Source organism: Ambystoma mexicanum, chromosome 10, assembly GCF_040938575.1.
Source record: "Ambystoma mexicanum isolate Mex_15411 chromosome 10, UKY_AmexF1_1, whole genome shotgun sequence".
Taxonomy (NCBI): domain Eukaryota; kingdom Metazoa; phylum Chordata; class Amphibia; order Caudata; family Ambystomatidae; genus Ambystoma; species Ambystoma mexicanum.
Window position 1 is genome coordinate 227,679,907 of NC_090932.1, and position 27,329 is coordinate 227,707,235.

The window sequence follows — 27,329 nt, forward strand, 5'->3', positions numbered from 1 at the left end:
AGGAGGACTTAATCTGGAACGCTGTTGGCAACACAGACTGCACCACAGTCTTATTGTCAGAGAGGTGAAGATAGAGACCCCCAAGAAAAGGGCACGCCGTTCCCTTAACCACTCCATAGGAACATTTGGGATGTGATGATGGCTGCCAATGCCTACTGATGCTGAAACCACTGGTACCCATTTACCTGCCCATTGGAGATGACAGAACCCTGAAAGTGCTCTCTAAGACCATCCTGGCTCGGCAGTGGAGAATAAATGCCATACCTAGGTCCAGATACCCCGAACTGGATCCCTGGTAACCAAAGAGCAATGGAAGTGACCCAAGCACACTTTGCACCCAGTAAACACTTAAGCACCAATTTGGGGACCTTCTACTCTATCCAAAGCTGCTGCAAGGGAACCGTTGGAGACTTTTTTGACCTTGTTGCTCGACTCACAAATCTCTGAGTTTCGCTCAATGCCAACACTGAAGCTCAACTGTCTCTGTATTTGAGACCTGCCAAGTCTTATAAAATCCCTAACTTGACAACTCCACTGGTTACCAGCTTCTTTGGGCACAATGCTGTGTTAATCCAGTTGACTCTGCTTGCTGACTACTTTGCTCCTCCACGAATGAGGCCATCAAGTCTTCCAGCACCACTGACCCCACGCTGCCTGCGGTTTGCTAGAGCCTTCAACCCACAAGCCTTTGCCACTTCTGAACTGCACTGTGTCCTTGGATCCCATTGACGTTGCTCACCGACTTGACCCTGTATCAGTGACGAAAGCGCCCAGACACCCGGTATGAAGCCAAAAAGCCTGCAAAGCAAAAATAGAGATATTGATAGTAGTTCTACCCCAGGCATGCTTTAAAGGGCCCTAGTGACATTGTGGACCCCAATCCTTACCTTTTTAAGAGAAAACCTTTAACCGGAACATTTGCTGCAGAAACTGTTTGCCTGGCAACCCCGTCTTCAAACCCAGACTGCCCCTTTATTCCAAATTCTCCATTTTCCGTAATTTCCCTTACATGGTTGGGTCATTAGTGTTTTTATTAGTTGTGTGTATTGCTAGTTTAATTAAAGTATACTCTTTTTTAGAACCTTGGTTGGGCACTCTTTAATTTTGGTAATAGAGTACCATTGTTATTTAGTCTGCTCCTGTGCTTGTTCACATCCCTCCTGAAGAGCATAGCCTACCCTTTCCTGCACTACTCTAAGAGGGAAAGGAGGTGCACCTTTTGGGCTATGCCTGCTTCCCCTCCATAACATGGATCACTCTTGGTTTAGCAGTAGTGTGGGGCTGAATAGGAGTTTTATTCACTACTCATCCCTATACACCTGCAGAACAGTAGTACCTTTGTCACAAAAGGTCACAATTTAGTCTCGGGAGGATAGCTTAGAGGCAACGTGCTCGCCTTGGAAGCAAGACGACACGGAGCAACACAGGTTCGATCCCCAGGTCCGCGCTTAGAAACCTATGCTTATTAAGCGCGTTATAAATAGCCTATCATGTCATATCATAATGGCCACCTTTCCCCAAGCCCACCACTTCAGGGGGTAAAATACTGGCTCCCCCAACTGCCACTATGCAACTCACGTAACAATGGACTTTGACTCCTACTTGCTCAATGCACACCACACTTCAGCAACAGCACCATGGATGTCATCTTATCTAGGTAAAACTATATACTCCTCCAAGTCCTGGCTGGTGCATGGGAACGCGCAGAATACACACAAAGAAACATCAAACGCTCTCTTTCATCTCAACCATGCATCTACAAAGCATAATGGCTAGCCACTGAAATGCCCACGTACAAGCAGAGGCGTAGACAGGGTAGGGCCTGAGCAGGCAAGGCCAACCCAAAATGTGTAAATTCCCACCAATCAGTACTGAGTGTGCATTTACAGATGTTAATGGCACTGTGATGGGCCCAACTGCATTATCTTCAAGCCCCACTTTTTAGAGAATCCTAGCTATGACTCTGCGTACAAGCTCGACACACGGCTTCTTAGCATTCTTCTCACCAGATGGCAAACAACACTGCTCCTCTGCAACCAGCTTACAGACCACAGCCCCAGGAGAAATTCATCACATCTCTATGGACACTAGTTTTCCTTTATTGACAAAAACTCCTTGATGCCCTTATAATACAAAACGTCTAGAAGCACCTATGCTCTCAGAGTACTTCCAGTCTGAATGCATCAACACAACATCACAGCAATCCTGCACTCTGCTGCTCAACCTGACTAACCAGCCTCCCCAACTCTATTTTGGAGCCGCCAGCATGCTTGGAGACCATGCAAATGGCTCTGCGGCACAGTTTGAATCCTACAAACGAAACCTACTTAGTACCCACTCCTGGTACTCGATGTATGTACCTGCGGTGGAGAGGGAGGTGGAGGGCTAAGTCAGCCTGCCCGGGTAATGAACTCGCGGCTGCATGGCACCATCTTGTTCCCAAGGCAAGCACTCTGCACTTCTGTCTGTATCTCTTTATTACCACCCCCAACATCCATCCCACATGGTGACAGTAACATTTTCTAAGTCAACCAAAGTGTATGCCCTAGCTGCGGGCTGTGGCAAAGTCCTCTGCCTGGCTCTTAGCACAGAGGGTGGGTTGGTCGAGAGAGCCAGGTCCTGTCACCTGCTGCATGTTGCCGGGCGTTGGGGAGGTGTGGGAATAATCCCTTGGCGTACCCCCCCATACTACGACGTTGTTTCATTGCCTTTTTTTTCAATTAGGTTTTTGCTGAAAATTCTTAACAAAAAAACTCATCGAAAAATATAGGAGGGTGGGTAAGGAGATATAAGGGATTGGGAGTGGGTGTAGGAATTACATAATTTTTTTTTTTTTTATTTTTTTTATTTTTTATTGGTTTGTACAAACCTTTAAAATACATCATTTGTCAGAATCCAATCGTAAATATAAAGCAAAACAAAACTAGACAAGGCAGAGCATATAAGCATGAGATAAGCATGAGACAAAGTTCCATCCTTTTGTCAGGGATCAAGCCTTTGGTGCCAGCAGAGCCTTATCGAGAAGGTCCCTATGGGCTTCATCTGAGGGTTTACACAGTGTTAAGCACTACCCTGAAGTCCCTGTACTGCGGCGTCAGATAACTCAAGGCTCCTTTCAATCTCATGCAAAAATAAAGTCAGCACCCTTGTCAGTTTTGTGTTGGAGCCCGTAAACATCAAGTGCCACCATTCTTCAGCACTCCTCAGTGAGTATTCATTTAACATTTGGCCCAAGTGTTTAGTTCTTAAGGATCTATGGAAAGGGCAGAATAGGACAAGATGTTTGAGTGTTTCAATGCAGGTTTTACAGAACCTGCATACTGTGTCTAACTTGTCCCTTCCAGCCCAGTTCTTTGTTCGTTCTTTTGTTCTAAACAGATTTAGGCGAAATCTCATGAAAGTGGCCCTCCTCCTGTTGTCTGGGAATAAGACCACATAATTTTGCGATTTGTTAAACGCTCTTGCTTCACTAGGGGCATCTCTCATTGTTTTCGAAGTCCTTCGGTCTGTGCTTGTTTGAATCCAGTCTAGTTCCCAAATCTTTTTCTTTACCATCAGTGGATTGTCGTGCAGCGTTTTGATATTTGTCTCGTACATGGTCAAAAGCTCTTCACATTTTTTTGACCATATGCCTAACAGCCCCTCTGGGTTCGCATTTCCAGGATTCCTCAATATTTTGTATTGGGGAGCGGCATCAGGCAGCGTGATTTTCCTGAATAGAGCCAAGGCATTCCACGCAATACGAGCCTCAATGGATATCAGGCCTAGCTCGTATCGCAAGCACACTGTTGAAGTGCTATTTGGTAGGTGTAAGGTTTTCACCCAGAAGATGTGTTCTAGGGTTGACCAGAGTTCCACTGGACACCCAAAGGCATTTTCAGCTCCATATATGAGAGCTGGGACAACCTTCTGTTGGTAGAAGGATATCACTGGCTTAAGCGAGAACTTCCCATATCTTTTATTTAGGATCATGGCTTGGGAAGCAAAATTTCGGCATTTTGTTTTCGCGGTCTCCACCCAAGGGCTGTCATTTAAGTTTGTGTTGACTTGCATGCCGAGATATCTTGTGCTTTCTACCGTAATTAGTTTCTCTTTTCCTAAATGCCAACAGAATTTATTGCTTTTCTGGTGACGGCCCGTTTGCAGATTTTGCAGCGTCAGAATTTCACTTTTTGTGTTGTTGATGTACAGGCCGTTGTTATCCGCATAGCGTTCTACTGCGTACATTTTGCGCTGAAGGCCGATTGGAGTGGTGTCTAGCAGGATTAGGTCATCAGCGTACAACATCCAGCTCAGAACAGAGCCATGTATCTTAGGGGAAAAGGATCGAGGCTTATCAATAGCAATGCCGATGTCCGAGAGGAATAAATTAAATATGATTGCCGCCAGGGGGCAGCCCTGTTTAACTCCACAAAAGGTGTTGATTTCTTCTGTAAGAGTTCCACGTTGTTCAAGGCGCACTCTAATGGTTGTTGCAGTGTGGATTTCTTTAATGGCGGCTAATAAACTCTCCGGACAGCCCCAGTTTGTCATCTTGGTCCACAAAAGTTCTCGGTCGATGGAATCGAAAGCATGGGAAAAGTCTATCAGGGCCAAGTAGACCTTTTTGCCAGATCTAATTGCTTCCATCTTCAGCAGATTTATTAGCAATTACATAATAGGGTCTTGGGAGTTTGGGGTGAACCCCCCTCCCAAAAACTGATCGTAAAAAAACCTGGCGATGAAAGAAAATAGAACCACCACCACCTGCTGGCAGCGTGGCAGGAACAGGTCTCTGTGAAAGAGGATCGATGCATGGGTGGCTTGTAAACTACAGCTCCCGATCCCCGTGATACAGCCAACCCCAAAGTCACCCCACATGATTGTCACAGGAGGAGCCCCATCTTCCGCAAGATGTTCAAGTGTAGCCTTTCTAAACTCAGACTGGGCAAAACTAAGGCTGCCAGAGGAGGGGGGAGGGGGGTGTCAAGCCATGCCCACAATGTGAGAGCTTGCCAATAAAGGCTAGACCCTCGGGGACCCATGGTGCGCTCCAGAAATAGTGTTCCGCAGCTTCATACTTCATGCACAGATAAGTGCACACCCAGAAACCTACATCAGACTGATAGACATCTGCAGTGGGGTAATACCGTGGCTGAACGCGTGTCATGGAGGTCTGCCGCAGCAACACCCCTCCCAGAATGTGCAGACTGAAGTCACAAGATGGCGTTTGGCCTTGATCAAGGCTCAGGCTGTGCATCCACGCAGGGGGCAGAGCGATGGAAGAAGCAGGAGAACCACAAGTAAATTCACCCAAATCAATTGCATCAAAAGCAAACTGAAGACCAACACCACACTACAGTTAAGCATGGATGGCCGGGCGGGGGGCGGCTGTGGGGGGCAAACTACTGTATACGTGCAAGCTTTACGGAGCCACTCTTTTTATAATGTATTTTTTTTAATCGAGATGCACTCTCTTAAATACAACTGGGTTTTGGATCTAAAAGTTAAGTATGCACATTTGAAAAAGATCCCCACATTGGGTAGAAACAGCAGCCTCAACCTCAGTAATTTAAATTCAATTGTATTCATCAAGGAGTACTTGGAACAATCCTTTATTTTCTCTTGACAGCAGGCCAAGGTGTTGTTTAGTTAGCAAAGATGTGTCCCAATAGTGTGGGTGTTTTGAGCTGGCAAAGAACCACTGAAGAAGGATGTTGGAAAAAAGGGAAGGAGATTTGGGTTGAGCTGGAAGGAGGCCGGAGTGAAGTGGTCAGAAGGTGAGCGAGGAGGAGTAACGTGGAAAACAGTGGAGTGGTGGTGAGGGGCAACACCAGGAGAGGGGAAATTGCTGGGGTGAGAGCCAAAGGAGGAGAGGAAGACACATTGGGAAGGTTGAGGTTACATCAAGGAGAAGGAGGAGGAGTTTATGCAGGAGGGGAGTGGAGGTGACGTGGAGGAGGGGATTTTATTTAGCTGGAAAGTAGAGGCGGCAACATGGAGGAGAAGTATATTTGGGAGGAGATTTCAGGTGACAACGGAATAGAGAAGGGGGAGTTGGTTAAGAAGGAGGCTGGAGGAGAAGATGAGAGTTAAGTGAGAGAGGAGCAGGCACACCAGAAGGATTTGATTTATTTATTAAAATCACAGGAAAGCTTGCAGAAAATCTCTTACAGAATACCATTGAGAACAGAGCAGAGGACATTGGTCCTTTACAAAGGGGTGAGAGAATGTGACTTGAAGACCAGATGTTGCAGGGGAAGATTGAAACATAAACCAGGGACGAGGCCAGGACAGAATGACATAGGAACGGGATGGTGGAGGGAGTGTTGAATTAAGGATGGAGGGGTGATGGAAAAGTGCTCTAGGGTTGCCCATGGAGGGTAGGGAGAGAGGAAAACAGGGTGATGCAGCAGTGTAGAGTGCTAAGAAACAGTTTCCTCAGAAAGAAGCAGAGCTTTGAGGTTGGATTTAAATAGTGGTGGAGTTGGAGTAGTATGAATAGGAAGAGGAGGAGCATGGCAGTGTAGGATGAAGGGTGTGAGTGGAGGAGTGGTGCATGTGGCAAAGTCTTGTGAGGGAAGGAGAGAGAGAAGGGAGTGGAGGGGTTTGGGGGGGTTGTAGGAAACATCCCCTTTGGCATGAGACCTTTGGGAATCGTTGAGTAGGAAGTCGATGATGGGGTGTTGTGGGACTGGTACTCTAAAACAGGGAGGTGGAGATTCCCCCAAACACAACCTGTAGCAAATCTCAGCTGGCCAGCCTCCTGGGCGAAACGTTGGGCCTTATTCCAGTATCAGGCATCCTTAACGTCTGCCGCTTTTTGGGTCTAGTGTGCAAGGACCCGTGGGACGCTGAACCCAAGGTTAAGGGGCGCGGTGGAATATAAGAAGCAGTGGACCTACAGAAAGAAGAGCCAAGTAGTGTGGGGACACTGAATCCCCCAAGACTTCGAGGGACCAGTGGCCTCGCCAGGAATCAAATTTAGGGGGGACACAGAGGGAGCCAAAGACAAAGTAGGGGGGCACAGTCAAAAGTAGGGGGGGACATGGTCACTGCTCGTCTTAGGTGGGGGGGCACAAGGGAGGGCACAGGGTTTCACAGGGGGGGCCTTGGACCCCCAGACCGCTTCCAGCGATGCCAGTGCGAGGGACAGAGACGATATGCAGGATAAGGGGCACCTGGATGAGGGGTTATTAAAGGGATAAATCACGATTAGCCTAGAGACCTTGCCAGAGACTTGGCTAAATCCAATATCGTTTGCTGCTTGAACCCCAAGGCGAAGGCAGCCTGTTGCTGAGTTCTGTTTTCCTTAGTTGGGCCACCGCAGATTAAGGGGGAAGTGGGGGAAATGGAATCCTGAGAATTTGTTGTTCATGGAAAAGCCATCCAATTTGTTGATACAGTATTTATGCCCAAGAGAAACAATCCTGTTGAATTCAAATGCTATTTGCATGAGACGGTATCCTTGGAGGTGCAAAGGGGTGATGGGGTGTTTATTTGACTTCCCTGAATAATTATTTATTTTATCTGCAGCTATGTTCGTCTGTCGTCCCGCTTGGCTTTCTGACAACAAAATATTCAAGAAGCATCAATAGTTATGTAAAGACAGCTATATAAAATGTGTTTGTTTTTGGTACATCACAATGGTTTGTATCAGGGAGAAGTTCTAATGTTCAACGATTGCTATTCAAGGAGGAATAAGACCAGAAGGATAATTAATCAACCACAGGAAATGGTCCCCTATAGAGTATAATGGATCAGAACCATCCAGCTTACTCTAGTTCTGCATGTCACTTTCAGCAGTAGAATCTTTGATAACGTAATTTTGCCAGGCTTCACAAATAAACGTTCAGTGCTCTTCCAGCACTGTGCTATAGTCCTTTCACCAGTGCTCTTCCAGCACTGTGCTATAGTCCTTTCACCAGTGCTCTTCCAGCACTGTGCTATAGCCCTTTCACCAGTGCTCTTCCAGCACTGTGCTATAGTCCTTTCACCAGTGCTCTTCCAGCACTGTGCTATAGCCCTTTCACAAGTGCTCTTCCAGCACTGTGCTATAGTCCTTTCACCAGTGCTTTTCCAGCGCTGTGCTATAGCCCTTTCACCAGTGCTCTAGCCCTTTCACCAGTGCTCTTCCAGCACTGTTCCATAGTCATTTCACCAGTGCCAGGAACTGCGCTGTGAATTGTAAATGCTAGTCACCTTAGTGACTACTGTACTCCTAGTCCATAGTTCCTGTTCCTCCATACTCAAAAGGAGGCCATCCCATGCAACCATGTTGCTTCAAAGTGATGGGGGTGGGAGGGTGGGGGTCTGTTGAACTGTATACTGCATGTGCTGTGTTATGTGTTCTGTGCAGAGGTAAGTGCTACACAATGCGGTATTTGTAGCTGTACATGCTACACTGGGGGTTCTGTGTAGTAGTATGTGCTACACTATGTTTTCTCTATAGCTACCTGTCCTAAGCTATGCCATGTGGGTAGCAGTGTGTTTGGTGCTGTGTTTTTTTTTGCTGTGTGTTTTGTGCATTCTCTATGAGGTTTGTTTGTGTTACGTGCAGCTATATGTTATATGGCATGTTAGATATTCAGTGTTTTTGGCACTGCACTGTAGTCTGCTTAAAATTGCTAATATGTTCAGCGCTGGTAAAGATCTGCTCTGTGTGTTTTAGGAAGTGGTGAATCCTATGCTATGTTTTGTGTGCACCAGTATATGCTTTGTGATATGCTCTGTACAGCATTATATGGGGTGTGTTCTGTGCAGTTGCATGTACAGTGCTATATGTTATGTTGAGTTGTATGTGCTCTGTTTCTCATTATATACGTTAAATGTACTGCACTATGTTATGAAGTTGTGTGCTTAGTGCTTATGCTGGTGACGGATGTCCCTTCAAGTGCATGTGTTCTTAATTTTTGTCTTCATTGTACTCATTGTTTTGTGCAGTGGTATATGTTTTTTGCAGCTGCTGTTTCATGCATTCTGTGCAGTGTGTCATACAATGGTATGATTTCTATGCAGGGGCACGTGCCGTACATTTGGTCTTACTGCATGTGTTAGGCTATGTTCAGTAGTATAAGCTCTACCAAGTGTAAAACGGTGCAATATGCACTATGCAATCTGCTCTGCTGTTTGTGCAGTGTGATGTTTTTGTTCTCTGTGCTGTGTTCTGCTATGTGTTCTGTGCTGTGATATGTTCTGTAACATGTGCTGTGAATTCTATGCACATATACGTGTTCTGTCTTTTGTACATCAGTGTTTGCTATGCCAGTTGTCTTGTGTAATGAAATGTCTTGCACAGTATACTACTGTTCAGTGCAGTGGCGAACCAAGCGAGGGAGGCAGGGAGAAAGCTGACCCCCCCCCCCAGAGGCCCTTTTGAGATTCTCACTGGGACATTTGTCAGTGGGACTCACCTCTCCAGTTTGGCACCTCAATGAGTGCCCATCGGGAGAGGTATCCCGCTGGCAGGACAATGTGTGCTGAGCAATTTCTTCTCAGCACGCTCATTGTCCTCGCAGCAGGACACCTTACCGTTTCAGAATGGGAGAGGTGTCCCGTTGCCAGGACAATGTCCAAAGGAGCGCCGGCAGCAGCAGAGGGGCTCTCACGTTGCTCTGTATCACTAGAGCATTTCATTATGAGCCATTAGGCATTCATGGGAGGTGTGGGGGGGGTCTATTAGCAGGTACTTTTGTCCCTTTAGAAATGGGAATGGGAGGGACTGATCAGAATTGAGAAGGGTGCATAATGTGCATGCTTTATGAAATCATGGGTATGGCTTTAAAATCTAAGGGGGATTTGGTAGGCTCACATTAATCTGCATGATGCTATTGTGACTTTGCATGCAGGATGGGGCGAATAAAACTAAAGCCATACTCTTTGTTGCTTAATATATTTCTGTGACAATGTATATAGTGTATAGTTAGTTTACTATGAAAGGCTAGTGTATCATGTAATGTGGTTTGCTTCCAAGACATTGCTACAAGTAAGGAATTATTCAAGCACATGAAATGCTAAGCAAAACCTTAATAAATGTCTTTCTCAACTAAACCTGGGAAGATATGCTCAATTGCTTAAATTGTCCACATCCCGGTTTCACTAACCAAAGTGTGTGATCCTAGGCAAATCATTTAACCTCAACATGTTTTATCTGCAGCTCTCTAAGTGATTCACTGCATATCGTATGTTAATATATCATGCTGTTATTTTTAAAAAAGCCTAATGGCTATAGACTTGCTCCATATATAATAATAGTGCAATTTCTGTATTTTGCACCACACCACTGTCACTTGGCTAACTCATGGCAACTTATTCTAAAGTCACTTTGGTGGTGCCTCGAAGTATCAAAAACTGCTGATGCTCCTTGCGATGTCCTTTTCTGTGAAGTCATTTCTGTTGGTTCAATCCATATTGAAATTGGGAGGTTTGCATGCATTTTGCCCCAGAGCACCTGGACAGAGCTCTAATAGATGAGGTTCTTGCATCTGTAAAGATTCTGCAGTTTTAATTTGTTTGTTATGTGTTAAAATGCCATCTGCCACTAATGTTACCAAAAAAGTAGATTGGCGGAGGCGTTGGTGGTTTGGGGACGCGAATGAGACCCTATGGAATTGTGCGCACTGCATTTGGGCGGAAAGTAGCAGGACTTTTGTTGTGGCTTGTGCCCCCGCCTCCCACTCTTGGAATGCTGGATACTCCCCTGGTTCAGTGGTATGTGGTGAACTGTGCTGCGTATGCAGCCGTATGTGCTGATCTGTGTGTTCTGTGCAGCTAGCTGCAAGTGCTTTGTGTTGTGTGCAGGTACATCTGCTGTGTGCTCTGTTCACTGGTATATTCTGTGCTGTGTTATGTTCAGCTGTTGGTGCTGTGTGTTCTGTGCAGTCCCATGGTCTGTGTTGTGTTTTGGGCAGCAGTACTAGCTATCCTGGGCGCGTGAACCTGCATGGTTGACCGCGTCCAGTATGAGTGCGTGACGCTGCATGGTTGGTTTTATCCTATGTGTGTAAAGATGCATGGATGGCTGTATTCTATACATTTGAAGCTGCCTACATGGCCTGCGCTGCACCTGCACGCTGAATGCCTCACCTTTTTGAGGAACCTTTGTATCTGCTCTGCGTCCTCGGCTTGGAAGATGTGCCACAGGGCCCCAGGTGGCTCCCTCGAGGTCCACAGCTGCTCCTTCACTAGTCCGTCGGCGATTTCACCGTCCGTCCTCAAGAAGATCTCTGAGGAACCAATGTGAGATAATATCATCAACAGAAAGACCTTAAAAATGAACCCAGCACGCACACAGCTGTAAAATCGTAAATGCACCGAGGGTTGAGAAGGGGGTGCTTCACATCCCCACAGCGTCAGTCAGAGCTGGCCTGAGGCAGGGGCAGTCTATGCGGTGGCCCAGGGCCCTGCTGTCAGAAGCTGCCAGAGGGGGCCTTGCAGGCACCAGTGCCTGTCTCAGCTATACCAAGAATATGGTTTTAAGGGTGGCTGTGCGGCCACAGTGTCACCTCCTGTGGCTCTCTAGAGACCACCACCCACTCCCAGATGCTGCAGGCCCCTTAAGGACTACTTATCACTTTCTTTCTTCAAGTAGAGCATTTGAACAAGTGATAGTCCATTTAAGGGAGCATTTGTGATGTTTCTGTGTTAAGAAATGTAAGTAGTCATTTTTATTCTGAAAGCACACACAAAGCACCAGTTAGCTGCCTAAATCTACGCTCTGCTCCAGGTCAGTTACAATATATTACAAAAACAGTTTTAAATTAGCTACAATATTTTCAGATGTTAGTATTTAAAACACCAAAAAGCGTTTATGTTTGGTAGAATGTGATATTTTCTTCCCATCATACATGAACCGTGCATTTGTCAAACATTGAAACACAAATAGGTAACATCATCACACATTACATGTTGTTATACGTCTTGAAAATACAGCGGACATTTTTTGCCTTTTGCTGAATTGCATTCTGGTATTTGTAGTATCAAGATGAGGGAATAATGCCACAATTGTTCACTTTTTCCTTACCATGTTTCTGTCAGGACTTATATATTTGAGTGGGCACCGTACTATGGTATGTATACTTTCCAACTCCTCAAACAGAGCATTGATGAAAGCCAGACATGGGGTTGAGGAGGGGAAATGATGACAGGAAGTGAGTTCAGAACATTTGCCCAGGATGAGGCAAGAGAGGTTGCGATCCTGGAGACTGGTGCAGTTATTTTTCCCTGATTGTGGCCATGTGCTGCTTTTCAGGGCACAAGTAAAGGATCCATGTGGGAGGACAGTGTAATATGTTTCAGATGGTGGACACAACTCCCTTGGGTGTTTTTGAGGTTGGCAAGTTTGCTCAAGCATTTTGTACCAGGATTTCACTCAGGTTGTCATGTAACCAGTGCAAACGAAATACAATTATCATCAAAGCACGTGCTTATCAGTGACTATTTCACTACATATTGCTGGGTTTAAAACGTGAGCACCTTTTATACTTTGCCAGCATATTTATTGGAAAATGTCCCTTCTCATGTAATTTTTCTGTTGTTGATTGCTTTTTTTAAAGGTCAGTGCTCTTTTGTCTAATGCACTTTCTTCTAAGGGGAAAGGCAAAATGAACTAAATGTGTATCTTTCAATCTAAGATATGTTCAATAACTGTGCATATATTCTTGGGTGCCCGCTTTTGATTTTCGCTATGGGAGCAAAAGTTCCCAAACTGAGTGAAGCGAGGGAGCCGTACTCATCCCCATGTCAAACCACCACATTTTACAGCACATGTTGACGCAGGAATACGAAAGATGACATATGATTTACAGGAAAAGTATAACATCTCGGCAACAGCCTCCTAACCTGCTTAGTTGTCTTTGCAACTTTCTGAAATAGGATCCCCTGCTGTTCTACACAAGCACACAGTTTTGACCTGCTCGCCCCCTCCAATCAAGGCTTGGGAAGTACATCAATGCGGCTCCCATCTCATTTTGTAGTGAGCTGCACTTGATAAACCATATCTTTGCAATGCCTTCCACAGATAGTGTTTTCAAACCAAAGTTTCAAAAATATCTTTTGCAAACAGTATTTCTGCCAATTACATCTGGGAAGAGATGTGTTCAGGTTCCTGAGTTGCAGACTGCTCTCAAATCCAGGCTCCACCACTTAACCATAGTGAGTGCTCCGGCCAAATCTTTATATCACACTACCTATTGTTCATTTGTAATGCACCTATGCACAAGTGTTTCGAGGCGCAGTAAGCCAGGAGAGGGAAGGGCGACTGTGGAAAGCTAGGAGAGAGGTAGTGATCCTAACAGGCCTTACGACATTCAGATCCTGCAAGTGCGGTAATGAGGAGTGCAGGGGGGAGTGTAGGTGGGAAAGTGCAGGAACTGGGTGCGAAGGCTCATGAGAGAAGGATAATGCCAGGGAGGCCCAGTGGACAGGGCCCGTGGGAAGTAGAGAGGGAAGGCGGTCAACAAATAAGTGCAAGTTAAGGGGCTGGAAGGCGCCAAGAGTGCAAGCCAACCAGTCAGGTGGGGGTAGGTCTGGGAGGGCAAGAGCAGGATGAGGTTTGGAGGGGAGGGGTCAGGGAGGAAGTGCAGAGGTAGACTGGGCAGGGGAGGGCCTGGTGTCCTATACGACGCTGAAGGAACCAGGTCACCAGTCTCAGGCAGAGGGGACATTAGCAGGGGAGGGTGAGGGAGAAGGAAGAAGAGAAAAGGAAGGTCTTGAGGAGCTTCTGGAACTTAAGGATGTCCAGATCAAGTCTGAGAGGGGCAGGGAGGACATTCCAGAGGGAGGCATCTGTGGAGGAGAGAGATCTACCCCCCACTCTGTACTTGAAAAGTCGCCTGAGTTTGCAGAGTTAGCGCTAGAGGAGCAAAGGGCTCTAGTAGGAAAGTATTTAGGGAGAGAGAGTTGGATATAGTGTGATCCCAGGCCACAGAAACCCTTGTGAATGAGGCAGAGGGTCTTGAAATTGATCCTCAGAACAACCAGGAGCTCGAGCCAGTGGAGAGATTTAAGGGCTGGAGAGATGCAGTCCCTGGGCTTGAGGCCAAGGATAGGCCTTGCAGCCCTATTCTGGATTATTTGAAGAGGGTGAAGGGAGGAGTTAGGCAGATTGAGGAAGATGCTGTTGCAGTAGTCCAGCATAGACAGCACCAGAGCTCTGGAGATATTGAGTTTCTGGGGGAAGGTAATGAAGGGGACAATGCCTCTGAGAAGGTGAAGCTGAAAGTGGGCCTTCTTTGCCAGGTCCATGATATGAGCAGAGAAGTAGAGTTAGGAGTCAAAGATGGCACCAATGTTTTTTGCTTCAAACAAGGGTGATTGGGCCCAAGGAGGGAAACCGGAGTGTAGTAGGGAAAGAGGGATCAGGGTTCCCAATGAGAAGGATCTTTGTCTTACTGGCATGAAGGCAGAGATCATTACTAGCACAACATGCCTGAATAGCATAGAGGCAGTCAGGAATGAGAGAGGAAGAAGAGGAGGCAGAGGAGGGTAGCTTGATGGAGAGCTGCATGTCATGAGCATAACACTGAAAATTCAAAGAGAAGGTGGGGATCAAATGGGCTAGAGGGGCCAGGTAGATATTGGAGGGCCAGGGTGAGAGCATTGAGGCCTGAAGGACACCACACGTGGAGAGGGAGATGCTGGAGTAGAGAGGCCCCATTTGAAACTGGGAAGGTCATTGAGAGGAAGGAGGTCAACCAGTCCAGAACCAGATCTGTGATGCTAAGGGTGTCACGAAGCCGCTTTATCAGGGTGGCTTGATTGACCATGTCAAAGGCAGAGGAGAGGTCAATAAGGATGAGAATAGAAGAAGAGCTGGAATCAAGTGAGCTTAGGGCCCTTTAGTAACGTGCATGCAATGGATGGGTTCACAGAATAACTCTGAGTACAAATAACTGAACCAACTCAGGAAGATGGCAAAGTACTGTTTTATTACCAATTATCTAAAACAGGGAGTTACAACGGACATCTAACAGATGTTCACTCAATTTCTCTCAGCGATCTTTTCACAAAACACAGACTTTATTCTAAAAATACGTCAGAGGCCATGCCATACTACATGGCAAATAATGGAAAACCTACTAGGGATTGTGATAGGCTTAAGGGGAACATCTAAGTATACATGACATAGGAACTGGGATTGTGATTGGCTGCCCACTGTCAGGTGGACAATATATGCCTATCTCTAAAACATGACATCTTCAAAACAATTAAGTACACAGTTTTCAATGGGTCTTCAAACTATAAGATCCTTCATTATACAGACCTCTACAATTGGTTGACACGCTTGTCCATGTCTGGAACATTTGGTTCACTTCGCAGCATGTAAGCCCAGACCCAGGTGCAAGGAGGTGGGCGTGACTCTATCCTCCCACCCAATTAGCCCAACATCTCTCATCACCCAATCTGCCATGAAGACTGCCTTTGAACTTGGCCTTGCAAAGTATCCTTGTCTCCGGGAATACATGGGAGTGTGAGCACTCACTATCGTTGTTCTAGGACTCCAAGTTCGACTCTATTTTCATCTTTGGCTCATGTGACAGGAGACCACAATTTGGTCCAATTTGGTCCACTTTGCAGGCTTTAAATGTCTTAAATGAATAAAACTTGTCACTCTTGGTGTTCTTTCTTTGCAACTTAACAACAGATGATTCATCCTATGCACGTTCCCTCCTTTCAAAAATAGATAACCGACCTTGGCTGCTTCAGTTTTGATACTGGGCCAGACAGCCTTGCCATGCAGCTCCACGATTTCAGCTTATTCTTGCTGCAACACAATTCTCCCTTTCTTCTTCATGGGCCCTGGCTTACTAAAATTCATGATACCAATGTCCAGCTTCTATACAGTGGCGGCTTCTGCATTATGTTCACTACGTATAGCCAGCTTCTATGATGACTTAGTCTACCTTGCATTTCAGCGTCTGTACAATTATTGAACGGCTGATTCCCTGCAGCACTTTGTGTAGTGTAATCTTCTTTTTCATATATAAAAGCTCACTCGATTCTTTACTTCATCGTTAGTTTCTTTAGGATCCATGCATCCTCTTCAGCCAATATCTTGGGACATCGCACATGTCTCTTGTGATGTCACTAGCTTCTCTCTTTGCTCTTTTTCAGATTCCTTCAGGGAGTTCCTCTCTCAGATTGTCATCTCTTCGGGGATAAATTCGATAGGGTTGTCTCAATGGGTATCTTCTTTCGAATATACGCTGTGGTATTGGCACAACTGCTGGTTTCAAACACAGCACGATCTCAGGCTTGCAACATATAGGAGGTAGGGGGCGGGATTTCCTGCAGAGGCATGCAACTGCTCATCTACACAAGATTAGTGAGCATGAGCAAGTCTTCACGGGTGTTCAGGAGAGCAGAATCTGTGCCGAAAGCCAGACTGGTGGTCGTGGAGGCAACCAACAGATTCAGTGTGGTGGACACGCTGGGAGATGGCAAGCTTCTCCAGGTGTTTGCCCAAGAAGGGGGTGGTGGAGATGGGGAAGTAATTAGCAGACAGGAAGGATCAACGGAAGGTTTTTTGAGAAGAGGGTGCACAAGGTTATGCTTGAGGAGTGAGGGAAAGGATCCAGTGCCAAATGAATTATTGCAGAAATCGGCCAAGCCTGGAGCAAGCTAGAAAATGTTGTCATTGATAGTTCTGGAGGAGCAGGGGGCAACTGTTTGAAAGAGACTTTCGTAGGGCAGACTTGTCTAGAAACCTTATTAGGTGTTAAGATTTAAAAAGAGAAGAATAGAAGGGGACGGGGAGGGGACCAAGGAAGGCCTGAAAGAAGGGGAGGGAGAAGGATGTGGGGTAGAGATGAGTGAGGAGAGGATGTCCTGAGTTTTAGAGATGAAGTGAGAGGCCAGAGAAGTGCAGAGTGCCTGGGAAGGAAGAGGAGAAGTGGAGACTGCAATAGGGTTGGCGAGTTCCCTGCAGATTTTGAAAAGTTCTGCCGTGTTGTTAGTGGACGTGAAGATGCATGCTTGGATATAGGCCCTCTTCTTAGAGAAGATGGCGAGTTTGTGTTGCCTTTGGAGCAAGCGGCATGCCTGTTTATCAGAGGATGTGCTTGAAGCCTGCCACTTCCTCTCAGCTACTCTGCACTTGTTTCAGAGTGGCCAGATCAAAGTCATACCAGGAGTTGCACTTGGCACAAGGCTTCAAGCAGATCCTCATGGTATGGGCAAGGATGTCCTGAATGATGGAAATGGAGAGTTGAAGGTTAGAGAGGGCTGTGTCAGCATGAGAGTCAATGGAAGGAGTAGGAGGGGGAGTGAAGGTGGCGGCAAAGGCGGCAGCTGACACTCACTTCATTGGTTGAGTGAAGAAGAAGGTGGCTGGCAGAGGCTTAGCTGGGGTACCAAGGAGGTCTAGGTGAGAGGAAAAAAGGGAATGATCAGACCAGGAGAGAGGTCCAATGAGATGGGAGCATCCAAGGTATGAGATGGGAGCATCCAAGGTATGTCTGGCAGAGTGTGTGAAACCAGAGGGAAGAATAGAGGGGGAAAGAGAGTCACAAAGGTTGCAGAAAGACCGAGGGGCTGCATCCTGGGAGTTGAGGTGAATATTTAAGTCCCCAAGGAAGAGAAGCTTGGAGGAGATGGTCAGGGAAGAAGAGGTTAGGCCAGCCCATTCAGAGAGGAAGTGGGAGACCTGGCCAGCTGGCCTGTAGATAGTGGCCAGAGTCAGAGAGAGGTCAGGGGAAACACCAAACCTGCAGACAAGGAATTCAAAAGAGGGATAGGTCTGAATAGGTATGATAGTAGCAGGGACCCGCTCAGCGAAGATGAGGGCCTCTCCGCCCCGGGTCGGTTAAGCCTTGATTTGGAGAGGATGTTGTAGCCCTCAGGGAGGACAGTGTCAAAACCTGTGACAGAGCTGTCTGTGAACCATGTCTTGTTGAGAGCGACGACATCTAAATTAAGGTCCTCAAGGTGGTGACAGATGTCAGAGGAGTGTTGAGGGTAGCTAAGTGGAGCAGGTTGCCACTTTTGAAGATGTTGCGAGGAGGGGTACTGGAGTGTGGTACACCCGTCGGACATGGCAGAGGAGCCAGAGAGATGACAGGAGGAGGGGAGGTGGAAGTTGGTGAGTCATGGAAGGCACCTATCATGAAGGAGGAGGTTGGGCTGCGACCTTGGCCCATGACAGTGCCATTCTGATAGACATTAATGAAGACCCTGGAGGAAAGGAAGGATGCCAGAAGTATCTCCCACCTAATGGTGCCTCCATTAATGTGGGAGAGTACAAATACCATGAGGGGAACCCAAAGGTCTGGAGTGGGAATAAAGAGGGTGTTGGTAGGGTCTGCCTGGAAGAGGCATTGACATAGGTGTCAGCGATGGGCAGGCCAGGGTTGGAGACCAGGAGATACTTCTTAAACATTTTCATCCCAGCAGTTAGAGAAGATGGTAGAGATTGAGAGCACCATGAGCAGATGGGGGTAGAGGTAGGGAGAGGGAGTACATGCAGAGCACGGCCAGTAAGCCACACAGCAGTGCAACGATCAGACCAGGAGCGAGAGGGTGAGGTAAAGGTCACAACATAAAGCAGAGGGGCATGAACATTGGAGGGGAGAGCCGGAACAGAGAGACAAGAGGGATGGAGGGGGGTGTAAAGCTAAGACAGCAGCAATAGCAGGAGTATACAGCTTTGACCTTCGCATAGAGGAGGGAAAGCAAACTTTTTAGAACACAGCCATAGCAAAAAGCAACTTAATTAATCACTTTTTTAAACACAGGCAGATTTAAAACTTCCTATGGCAAGTAAAAAGCTACTTTTTAGGCACAGCCAGCAGTTAGCAGATAGGCAGATATGAAACTTTACATGTCAAGTGAAAAGCAACTTAACTAAATCACTTTTCAAACATAGCCAGTAGTTAGTGAATGGCAGATTTAAAAACTTCCTATGTCAAGTGAACAGCAACTTATTTAAACAATCATAGGAATTAAACGGGGCCAGTGAATTGAAAGTAAAGTCAGATTTCAAACTCCCAGAGAAGAGGGAAGGGGCAAAGATTCAAACACAACAGTAACATCAATGCAGACAGATCAGCAGTATGCAGGAGGCAGTACCAGATCCAGTAATGTGATGAAGTTGAGAGGCGCTTTCGGAGAACAGGAGGATGAGTCACTGAGTCAGATTGGGGTAGAGGGCCAGGCAGCACAATGCAGGAAGGTCACAGTACAATGGAGGCCAGACAAAGAATCACTGAGTGTGCCACAAGCATGAGGCCAATGGAGACAAAGCCGGATGGAAGCAGGAGCGAAGACGGCATTCTGGGTACCGTGAAGATCCAGATGCTCACAGGAGGAACAGGAGTGCGTGTTCAGATACTGGGTGCCGCGGGAGACGGCAAGACAGGGTGAGATAACAAGACCCAGGCCCATCAATAGCTTGGGGGCATGAGAGGCAGCATCTGGGGTGAGCACGCTGAAGGGGAATGAGAGGAAACGAGGAGGGGGATCTCTCCACCGGGGTTCTCTCCACACACTTCAGGACTCTCCACCAGGGGGCTTGTCAGCCAGGCCCGCTGCACTTAACAACAAGGCCGCAGAGCTTGGATGCCAGGCGGTCAGAGCTCACCCGCTCCGCGCACTGTGCGCTCCGGGGCCAACAAGCTGGCCACAGTCTGCCAATTCCAGGTCCTCCACTCACCTCAGGTGGCTGCCTAAGCCGTTCTACTCACTGGATCCAGCAATCTGATCTTAACAATGGCAGCGCTATGCCTTATCTGCCAAAATTAGAACTCTGTATATGGTATTCATATGTCTGCTACTTAAAAAAAATGCCTCACTCTTGATGTTGCCATATAGGTAAATATTAACATTGACAATTCATATACTGGACATCACAGTGTGTATGTCTTCTACCTTACGCATGGCAACATGGTTCTAATTTAACTTCCCATGATACCTTTGTGTACTAAAGACTCATTCTGTGATATCACTGATGTCACTAATTATGCAAATTAGGGGGCCCACACATCTTTTCCCGCCCAGTGCCCCGCAAATCCGCAGCATCTCCTATCGAAGACCTTAAAGAAAAAAACTCCCCAATCCCTTAACACCACAACCGTATCACCCACCCATACCGTCCAACACGCATGCGAAGGAAGTAATGCCCTTCAGAGTCACCTCCACCCCACACGACGACAACTGAGTCATTAGATTTGTCTCTCGGTAACCCCCTCACTCCAGCAGTAATCCGAGAACGTGCTGACCTTTTTGAGTCATTTCTACTCTACATCTTTAACTTCTTATAGTCTGGGTCTTTTCTGGCCTGTTTCGAAAGCTACTATCTATCGTTTCCGTAAGAAGCCTTTGCTAGACTCAGAGACAGCGTCAAGGCCTTTCAACTATTTCAAATGAAAGGGGCTTCAAGACTCAGGGATGCCGCCAGCAATTGCTCCAGTGTTGCCAGTCAGCAGTCTTACGGCAATAGAGGATTTAAATGTGTGCTTTGCAGTGCCAGCGTTCTAAGCTTTATTTACTGGAGCACGTCAGGCCGTCACTTGGAAGTGACCACCGGACGGACTCCGGAAAATGAACTTTGTAACGTGAGTGCTGCAAAGCGTACATTTAAAGCAAAGAAATAAATCAGCATTAATAGCTGCTGATTATCACGAGATGACCAGCCAGCAGGGAGCTGAAACAGTAAATTCCCACTGGAAAGCTATACATTCTTCTTTGTCAGCAACAGGCTGGTGTGGAGGAACTGAAGTTAAAAGACAACAAAGTGATAATCAGTGGGAATTTAGCACAACCCTGCTGGTTGGCAACTCGTGATAATAGCTGGCTATTACCCATCATCAGCATTTGGCTCCATTATAATGTATGCACCCCATGGGTGCCACAGACTGTTTTCCCCTCTGAGCAAGGAGGGGAGGCAACCATCATGTTGAAATGAGCCCCCATACTTCTTCAGCCAGGCCTAGTTACCCACTACTTCCCATTAACTACAGGTCCATAGCCTTTTAACCCCAAGCCTCCAAAACCTTAGGATCCATGTTCTTAGGGTCCCATGTGACTATTTCCTACAGATTCCATTGCGCATCAGTGTTCGCACATCTCCTTTTCCACATTCCTCAGCCTCCTCTTATTTCGACTACTCCATTCCCTGCTTCCTAAATGCTGGTTTCCATATGAATCTCCCACCACCCTGGCTTACCATCTCTGTGACCCCAATGTGATTGTGCCCCTCTCACTTCTTTTCATGAACTCCATGCCCTTTTCTGCCCTTCGATGGACCCCTCTTCTATCTCAAGACAGGTCCATCCCTGCTCCTCCAAAACTATTAAGGACCACGTTGATACCCTTGCTCTGGCCCTTGCCGACTTCTGCAACCTCTCCTTTGCCTCGGAATCTTTCCCCTCCCCTCTGAAGCACTCCCTTGTGCATCCTCTCCTCAAGAAACCCACGGCTGATCCCTCTTGTCCGGCTAACTATCTCCCAATTTCCATTACTCCCTTTTTGGCTAAGCTCCTGGAAAAGCATGCCATCTCTCAGCTTAACCTTCTCTCTGACTCAGTTGGCTCTCTCCATGACCACCAATCTGGCTTCAGAGCTGCTAGAAGTACGGAAACTGATCTCCTGAACATCTGTGAAGTCCTGCTCTCCAACCTTGACTCTAACATTCCCTCTGTACTCATCCTACTTGATCTCTCCTCTGCTTTTGACACAGTCAACCATACCACCCTGCTAAATCGTCTGCGTGACAACCTGGGTATCACTGATCAGGCTCTGGCCTGGCTGACCTCTTTTCTATCTGATCGACCCTCCCAGGTACAACTTGGGTCCTTCCTATCCTCTATCTCCTTCTCTACCTGCTGTGTTCTCCAGGGGTCTAACCTCTCACCCTGGCCTTTCAATCAATATCTGGTAACTCTCGCCTACTGCATTTCCATTTTCTGCTCAAATTTCCAGTGCTATGCTGACGACACCCAACTCATTTTCAGGCTTCCCTCGGCCACCTCCTCTCCCTCCCTCATCTCTGACTGCCTAATCGCCATTCAAAATTGGTGTGCGGCAAATGATCTTTGTTTAAACACCAACAAGACTGAGATCCTCCTCATTGGTACACCCCTTCCATCCTTTCCCCTCACTCTCTGGCTGGCCTCCCTTGGCCCTCCTCCTGCCCCTATCAGCGAAGCTAAGAAACTTGGGGTCATCTTTGACTCCACACTTTCCTTCTCCGCCCACATCTGTGATGTCTCCAAAAAGTCTAACTTCTTACTGCACCTCCTTAAAGGCACCCTTCCTTTCCTCTCCTTCCCTGAGAAGCTCCTCGTCTCCCAAGCACTGATTCTCTCTAGGTTAGACCACTGTAACAGCCTCTTTTTAAATCTACCTGCCTCCACTCTCCACCCTTTACAGCTAATCCAGAACAGGACTGCGAGACTTGTCCTTGGCCTCAAGCCCTGGGATTGTATCTCTCCAGCTCTGAAATTCCTTCATTGGCTCCCTGTGGTTGCAAGGATTACATTTAAAACCGTTTGCATTGTCCACAAGGCTTTCTGGGGCCTGGGTCCAAATTACCTTCAACTATCAGTCCGTAAATACCTCCCCTCTAGAGCCCTTCGCTCCTCTACCTCCAACTCCCTCAGGGTCAATCGTTTCTCAAAGAAACAAGCTGGTGGTAGACATTTGTCTTCTGCGGGGGCCTTCCTCTAGAACTGCCTACCTGCTACCTTGAAACTTGAGGAGAACCACCTACGGTTCCGGAAGCTCCTCAAGACCTTCCTCTTCGCCTCTGCCTTTCTCCCTCTTCTCCCCTGCTGATCTGCTTTCTCTCTCAGCAATGCTGCACCTGGCCACCGTCTGCCCTTCGGGCCCAGGTACCTGCTCACCCTCGCCCTCCTGCACTGCCCCCTGGCTGCCCCTTGCACTGGGGCCTGTATCTGTACTCATGCAGCCCCCCCCACTCTTTGTCTGCACTGATCAGATACTCCCTATCTGACTAACCTTGCACTTGGCCCGCCAGGCTGCACTACCACTGTTTCTGATCACCGTATTTATTTATTTATTTCACTTATAATTTATCTTGTCCTCCCTTATGCTCTGCACTTTCCAATTTCTCCCCCCTCACATGCACTTTCCCCCTTTTCCCTTCCCCATGCATTGCGCGTTCTCAATGTCACTGGGCCTAGTAAGATTGTTGTGTTTGTTCTTCTCCACTGTTCCCCTCCCTTTGCCTGGTCGCGTTCTGAAACACCTGTGTATGAGCGCGATATAAATAAAATATCATATCATATCATATCATATATCTCTACTTTCCCTCCCTTAGTGCATTCTGCTTGTGCCCTTAACCTTGCCACTGCCTCCCCCATCATGGCTGACTCTTCACCCTCTTCTTCCTCTGAGCATTACCTTTGTGTGGTAGGCGTTGCAATGATGGTGCTCCGGCAAAAGACCACTGCTTTTCTCTCAAACGTTTCCCGTTGGAATGTTTTTCTTCTATGCGCATTGGAGGTCTTTCTCAGCCTTTTCATCTTAGACAAATTCCAAACAGGATTTAGAGCATCTACAGTGGGTGCATCAGATGCAGTGGCGGAGCCAGGGGATGGGCACGGGGTGGGGGTGTGGCTGCACCCCTTTGCCCACCTGGTGCCCAGAGCGCGTCCCAGCCTCCTGCTGGTGCCCTGTTATCTGCCCCCCCCTCCACCCTTCCCAGCACCAAAAGCTGCCTCCACTACTGGTCAGATAGAGGCAAAACAACTGTGCTGGACTTCTCTGCAGCCTTTGACACTGTAAATCATAACATCCTGCCTTCTCGATTGGCTGCGGAGCATCACATTTCCAGCAACTGGTTCCAGTCGTTCCTAGCAAAGAGATTGCAAAATATCCAACTTGGGCTATTTCTCACCCCAAGTCTAACACCAACTGAGCGGTTGCCCAGGGCTCACCCATGTTCCCACTTCTCTTTAACCTTTGCATTTGCCCTCTCTTTGCGTCTCATTTACACGCTGTTGCCTTGCTACATGCGGTGCTCCCTGCAACAAGAAGGCGTTAACATTGACTTGAAATGCCTGAAGAAAATCAAAGTCTTCCAATGGAAACCAGTTGCACCCAATGCTACTTGTTATTCAACCTTAATGGTTGTCAGGATAACAGCATGCCTACCAGTGAGGTATCATCACCACCAACCAATGAGATTTCAAAGAAAACTGAGGTTCAATAGTAAGGAGACCCACAGAAACATATAACAGCTGGCCCAGAAGAAGCTCACTAAAGTGGGGTTCAAATAGGAGTTATCCCACTGTGTGAAACACATGCTGGGCCATCTGCATTAATCATTGTTGCAACTGAGGAACAAAAAACGTTTCCTTAAAAAAGGATAATCACCCCAAAGCACTGTGTATTTATTATTATAATAATAATAATAATTATTATTATTATTGTATTTATTGAGTGCGTATCTAGCTTCGAGAAGCAACAGAGTGCTTTACAGAGGTATACAATAATACAGATATATAATGGAGCGCTTTTCAGAGGAAACAACAGAACAGATATACAGTGGAAGGGGGCATACAGAGGGGCACAGAGGACGGGTACAGCTGTACCAGGTGGCGGGGAGGAGAGGGGCGGGCGGTGTCTAGCGAGTCAGGTGGCTCGAGGAGCGATGTGGTGGCCTAGGTGTTGAGACAGAGAGATTCCTTAAAGAGGTGGGTCTTGAGTTATTTTCTTAATTGTAGGAGCGGGGGGGTGAGTCTGATGGGGAGGAGGTTCCATAGTCTTGGGGCGTAGGCAGAGAAGGCTTGTTTTCTGGTCCTAAACTTTTTGCAGTGCCGGATTTCAAGTCTGCACACGTCCTGGCTTCTGGTGGAGAACTGTCTGCCAGAGATGCTCACTTTCTCTGCAAGGTAACTAGTTGACTTTAGGGCGGTTGGCTTACAGATGATTCAGCAAGACTTGAAGGTGATTTGTGCATTCGGTGGGAGCCAGTGAAGGTCGATGAGGGTTAGGGTGATGTGGTTGTATCTGTGTAGACCCTTGAGGATGTGTACGGCCGTGTGTAGGACACTTCTTAGGGGCACAAGGGCGGATGACGGGAGGCCTTTGAGGAGTGCATTGTCCCCATCCAGGTAGGATAGGACCAGTGCTTGAACGGTGGATCTAAAGCTGTCCGGAGGGAGGAAGGGTTTGACTTTCCGCAGGAGGGAGAGCAGATATCAAGCTATTTGATATTTCATAGCTATTTGTGTCTTGAAGGAGAGGTTTTTGTTGATGTGGAGCCCGAGGAACTTGGTGCAGGAGGTGCGCTCAGGTGTTAAGCTCTTAGAGTTCATGGTTGATAGCCAGGTCTGTATGTTTCGGTGTTCCGAGTTGTTGGTGAGGAGTAGAAATCCAGTCTTGGTGGGGTTGAGCTTTTTGAGCCTATGGATGTCCTTGATGGAGTCGATCTTGAGGTATAGCTGTGTGTCATCTGCTTGAACCAGCGTAGGACAAGGTTGCTGATCCCCATGCACCGATGTAGGGTGTCTGAAAGTGCCTTGTGGTCTACTGGGTCAAAAGCGGCAGAGAGGGTGAATAGGACTAGGAGGCTGGGGTGGCCGTCATCAAGGATGTTGAGGTCATCGTAGACCCCCTGTATGGTTGATGTCTCCCTGCTGCATCTGGGTCAGAACTCGGATTGGTAGTTTTGCAGGAGATTGTTGGTATCGATGTGTTGCTGCAGTTGTGCACCTACAGCTTTCTCAATGATCTTACCTAGGAAGAGAAAATGGGTGATGGTGCGATAGTTACCTAGGTTGTCGGGATCCAGAGTGGGTTTCTTTAGTAGATGGAGGATTTGTCCTGTTTTTAGGGTCAATGGGAAGGTGCCTTGAGTTAGGATGCAGTTGATGACCTCCAGGTAGGGAAGTAGAGCTTCTGCGGGGAGGGCCTTGAGAATGCATGCCAGGAGGATGTCATCTGTATACAAAGTGGCTTTCAGGGCAGTCAGGGTTTGTACCTGGTCCTCTGTCGAGAGTGTCTTGAATGTTGTCCACGGTGGGGAGATTTCGTAAGGAGGGATGTGAGGTGGGTCTGTGGATGCAGAGCTGGTGTCTATGTGCTGGAGAATCTTGCAGATTTTGTCAAAGAGGAAGGTGTTGATGGCGGTGGATTTTTCGATGGAGTGGTATGGCAGGGGCTGGTAGTGGGTTGACTCAGTGCTTGACAACTTTGAAGGGGGCTCAGCTTTTGTTGTTGGCTTCTGCTATGGTGTTCTGATAGTAGGAGGCCTTGGCTGTGTTGATGAGTTGTCAGTCTTTGCTCAGGGTTTCTTGAGGATGTGGTCCTGGAGCAGCGCCAGGTTTTCTCTTGTTTCCTGATGACTCTTTTGCTGTGGTTGAGTTCTTTCATTTACCAGGGTGCTGATAGTTTTGGTTTTCAGGTTTGTTGTTTCAGACGTATGTGTCGGTTGATGGAGGCTGAAAGAGTTGTGTTGAGTGCTTCCAGTAGAGAGTCACAGTTCGGTTGGGGGTGTTCGGTCCATGTAAGAAGGAGGTTGATGAGGTCTTCCATGAGGGCTTCCACCGGGAAGTTCTTGAAGGACCTGAAGGTTTGACTGATGAGTTTCCGCTGGGAATGCTTGGCTGGGGTGGTATGCAGGATGTTGAAAGGCACGGCTTGGTGGTCAGACCAGTCGAGCGGGAGAGGAGAGCTGTAGTGGAGGGAAGACAGTGCAGTGATGATTAGGTCAAGGACATTTCTCGTGTTTTGGGTCTTTCATGTTCTATGTGAGGCTGAGGTTGTTGAGAAGACCGAGGAGAGCTTCCTTCATTGATTTGGTGGCCTTGTTGTCTGGGAGGTTGAAGTCGCCTAGGAAGATGCTGTGGCATGCGTGAGGGACATGGTGGTGACCAGGTCAGTGAAGTCTCTGATTAAAGTGGTGTTGGGTTTGGGTGGTCTGTAGATGAAATGGAAGGTGAATGTGTTCGTCGGGGAGAGTGGAAAGTGGCAGCAGAGGACTTCAAAGGAGCAAATGTGTTGATGTAAAGTCTGGTGCACGGCCAAAAGGTCTTGTGGATGACTGCGAGGCCCCTGCCTGTCTTGTTCAGTCAATCTCTGTGTTGGATGCTGTAGCCGTTGGAGACAAAGACATCTAGGATGTGGGTGGAGGTGGGTATTGGTACTGTAGAAAAACCGACAACGCTTGATACCAATTTTGATTAGAGCAGTGTTGGATATATAGGGAGTAAAGGAACGAGAGGAGACAAAAGTGACTCCGAATTTACATGAAGAGGCAGAGAAGGAAAGATGAGAAGGAGCAATAGAAAGAGCAAAGGAAGGTAAAAGACGGAGAATGGAAGTGGCAGGAAAAAGAGGACTTCAGTTTTCGTTGGGCTGAGCTGGAGGAAATGGGAATTCATCCAAGC

General features: G+C 47.3%; 1 protein-coding gene across 1 annotated transcript in view; it reads right to left on the minus strand.

Moving 5' to 3' along the window:
• Positions 1-27,329, minus strand: part of HR (HR lysine demethylase and nuclear receptor corepressor) — a 410,325-nt gene that overhangs the window by 68,411 nt on the left and 314,585 nt on the right. Inside the window, exon 16 of the mRNA XM_069617740.1 lies at positions 11,065-11,204. Coding sequence (XP_069473841.1) covers positions 11,065-11,204 — 140 coding nt within the window. The remainder of the gene's footprint in view (positions 1-11,064; positions 11,205-27,329) is intronic.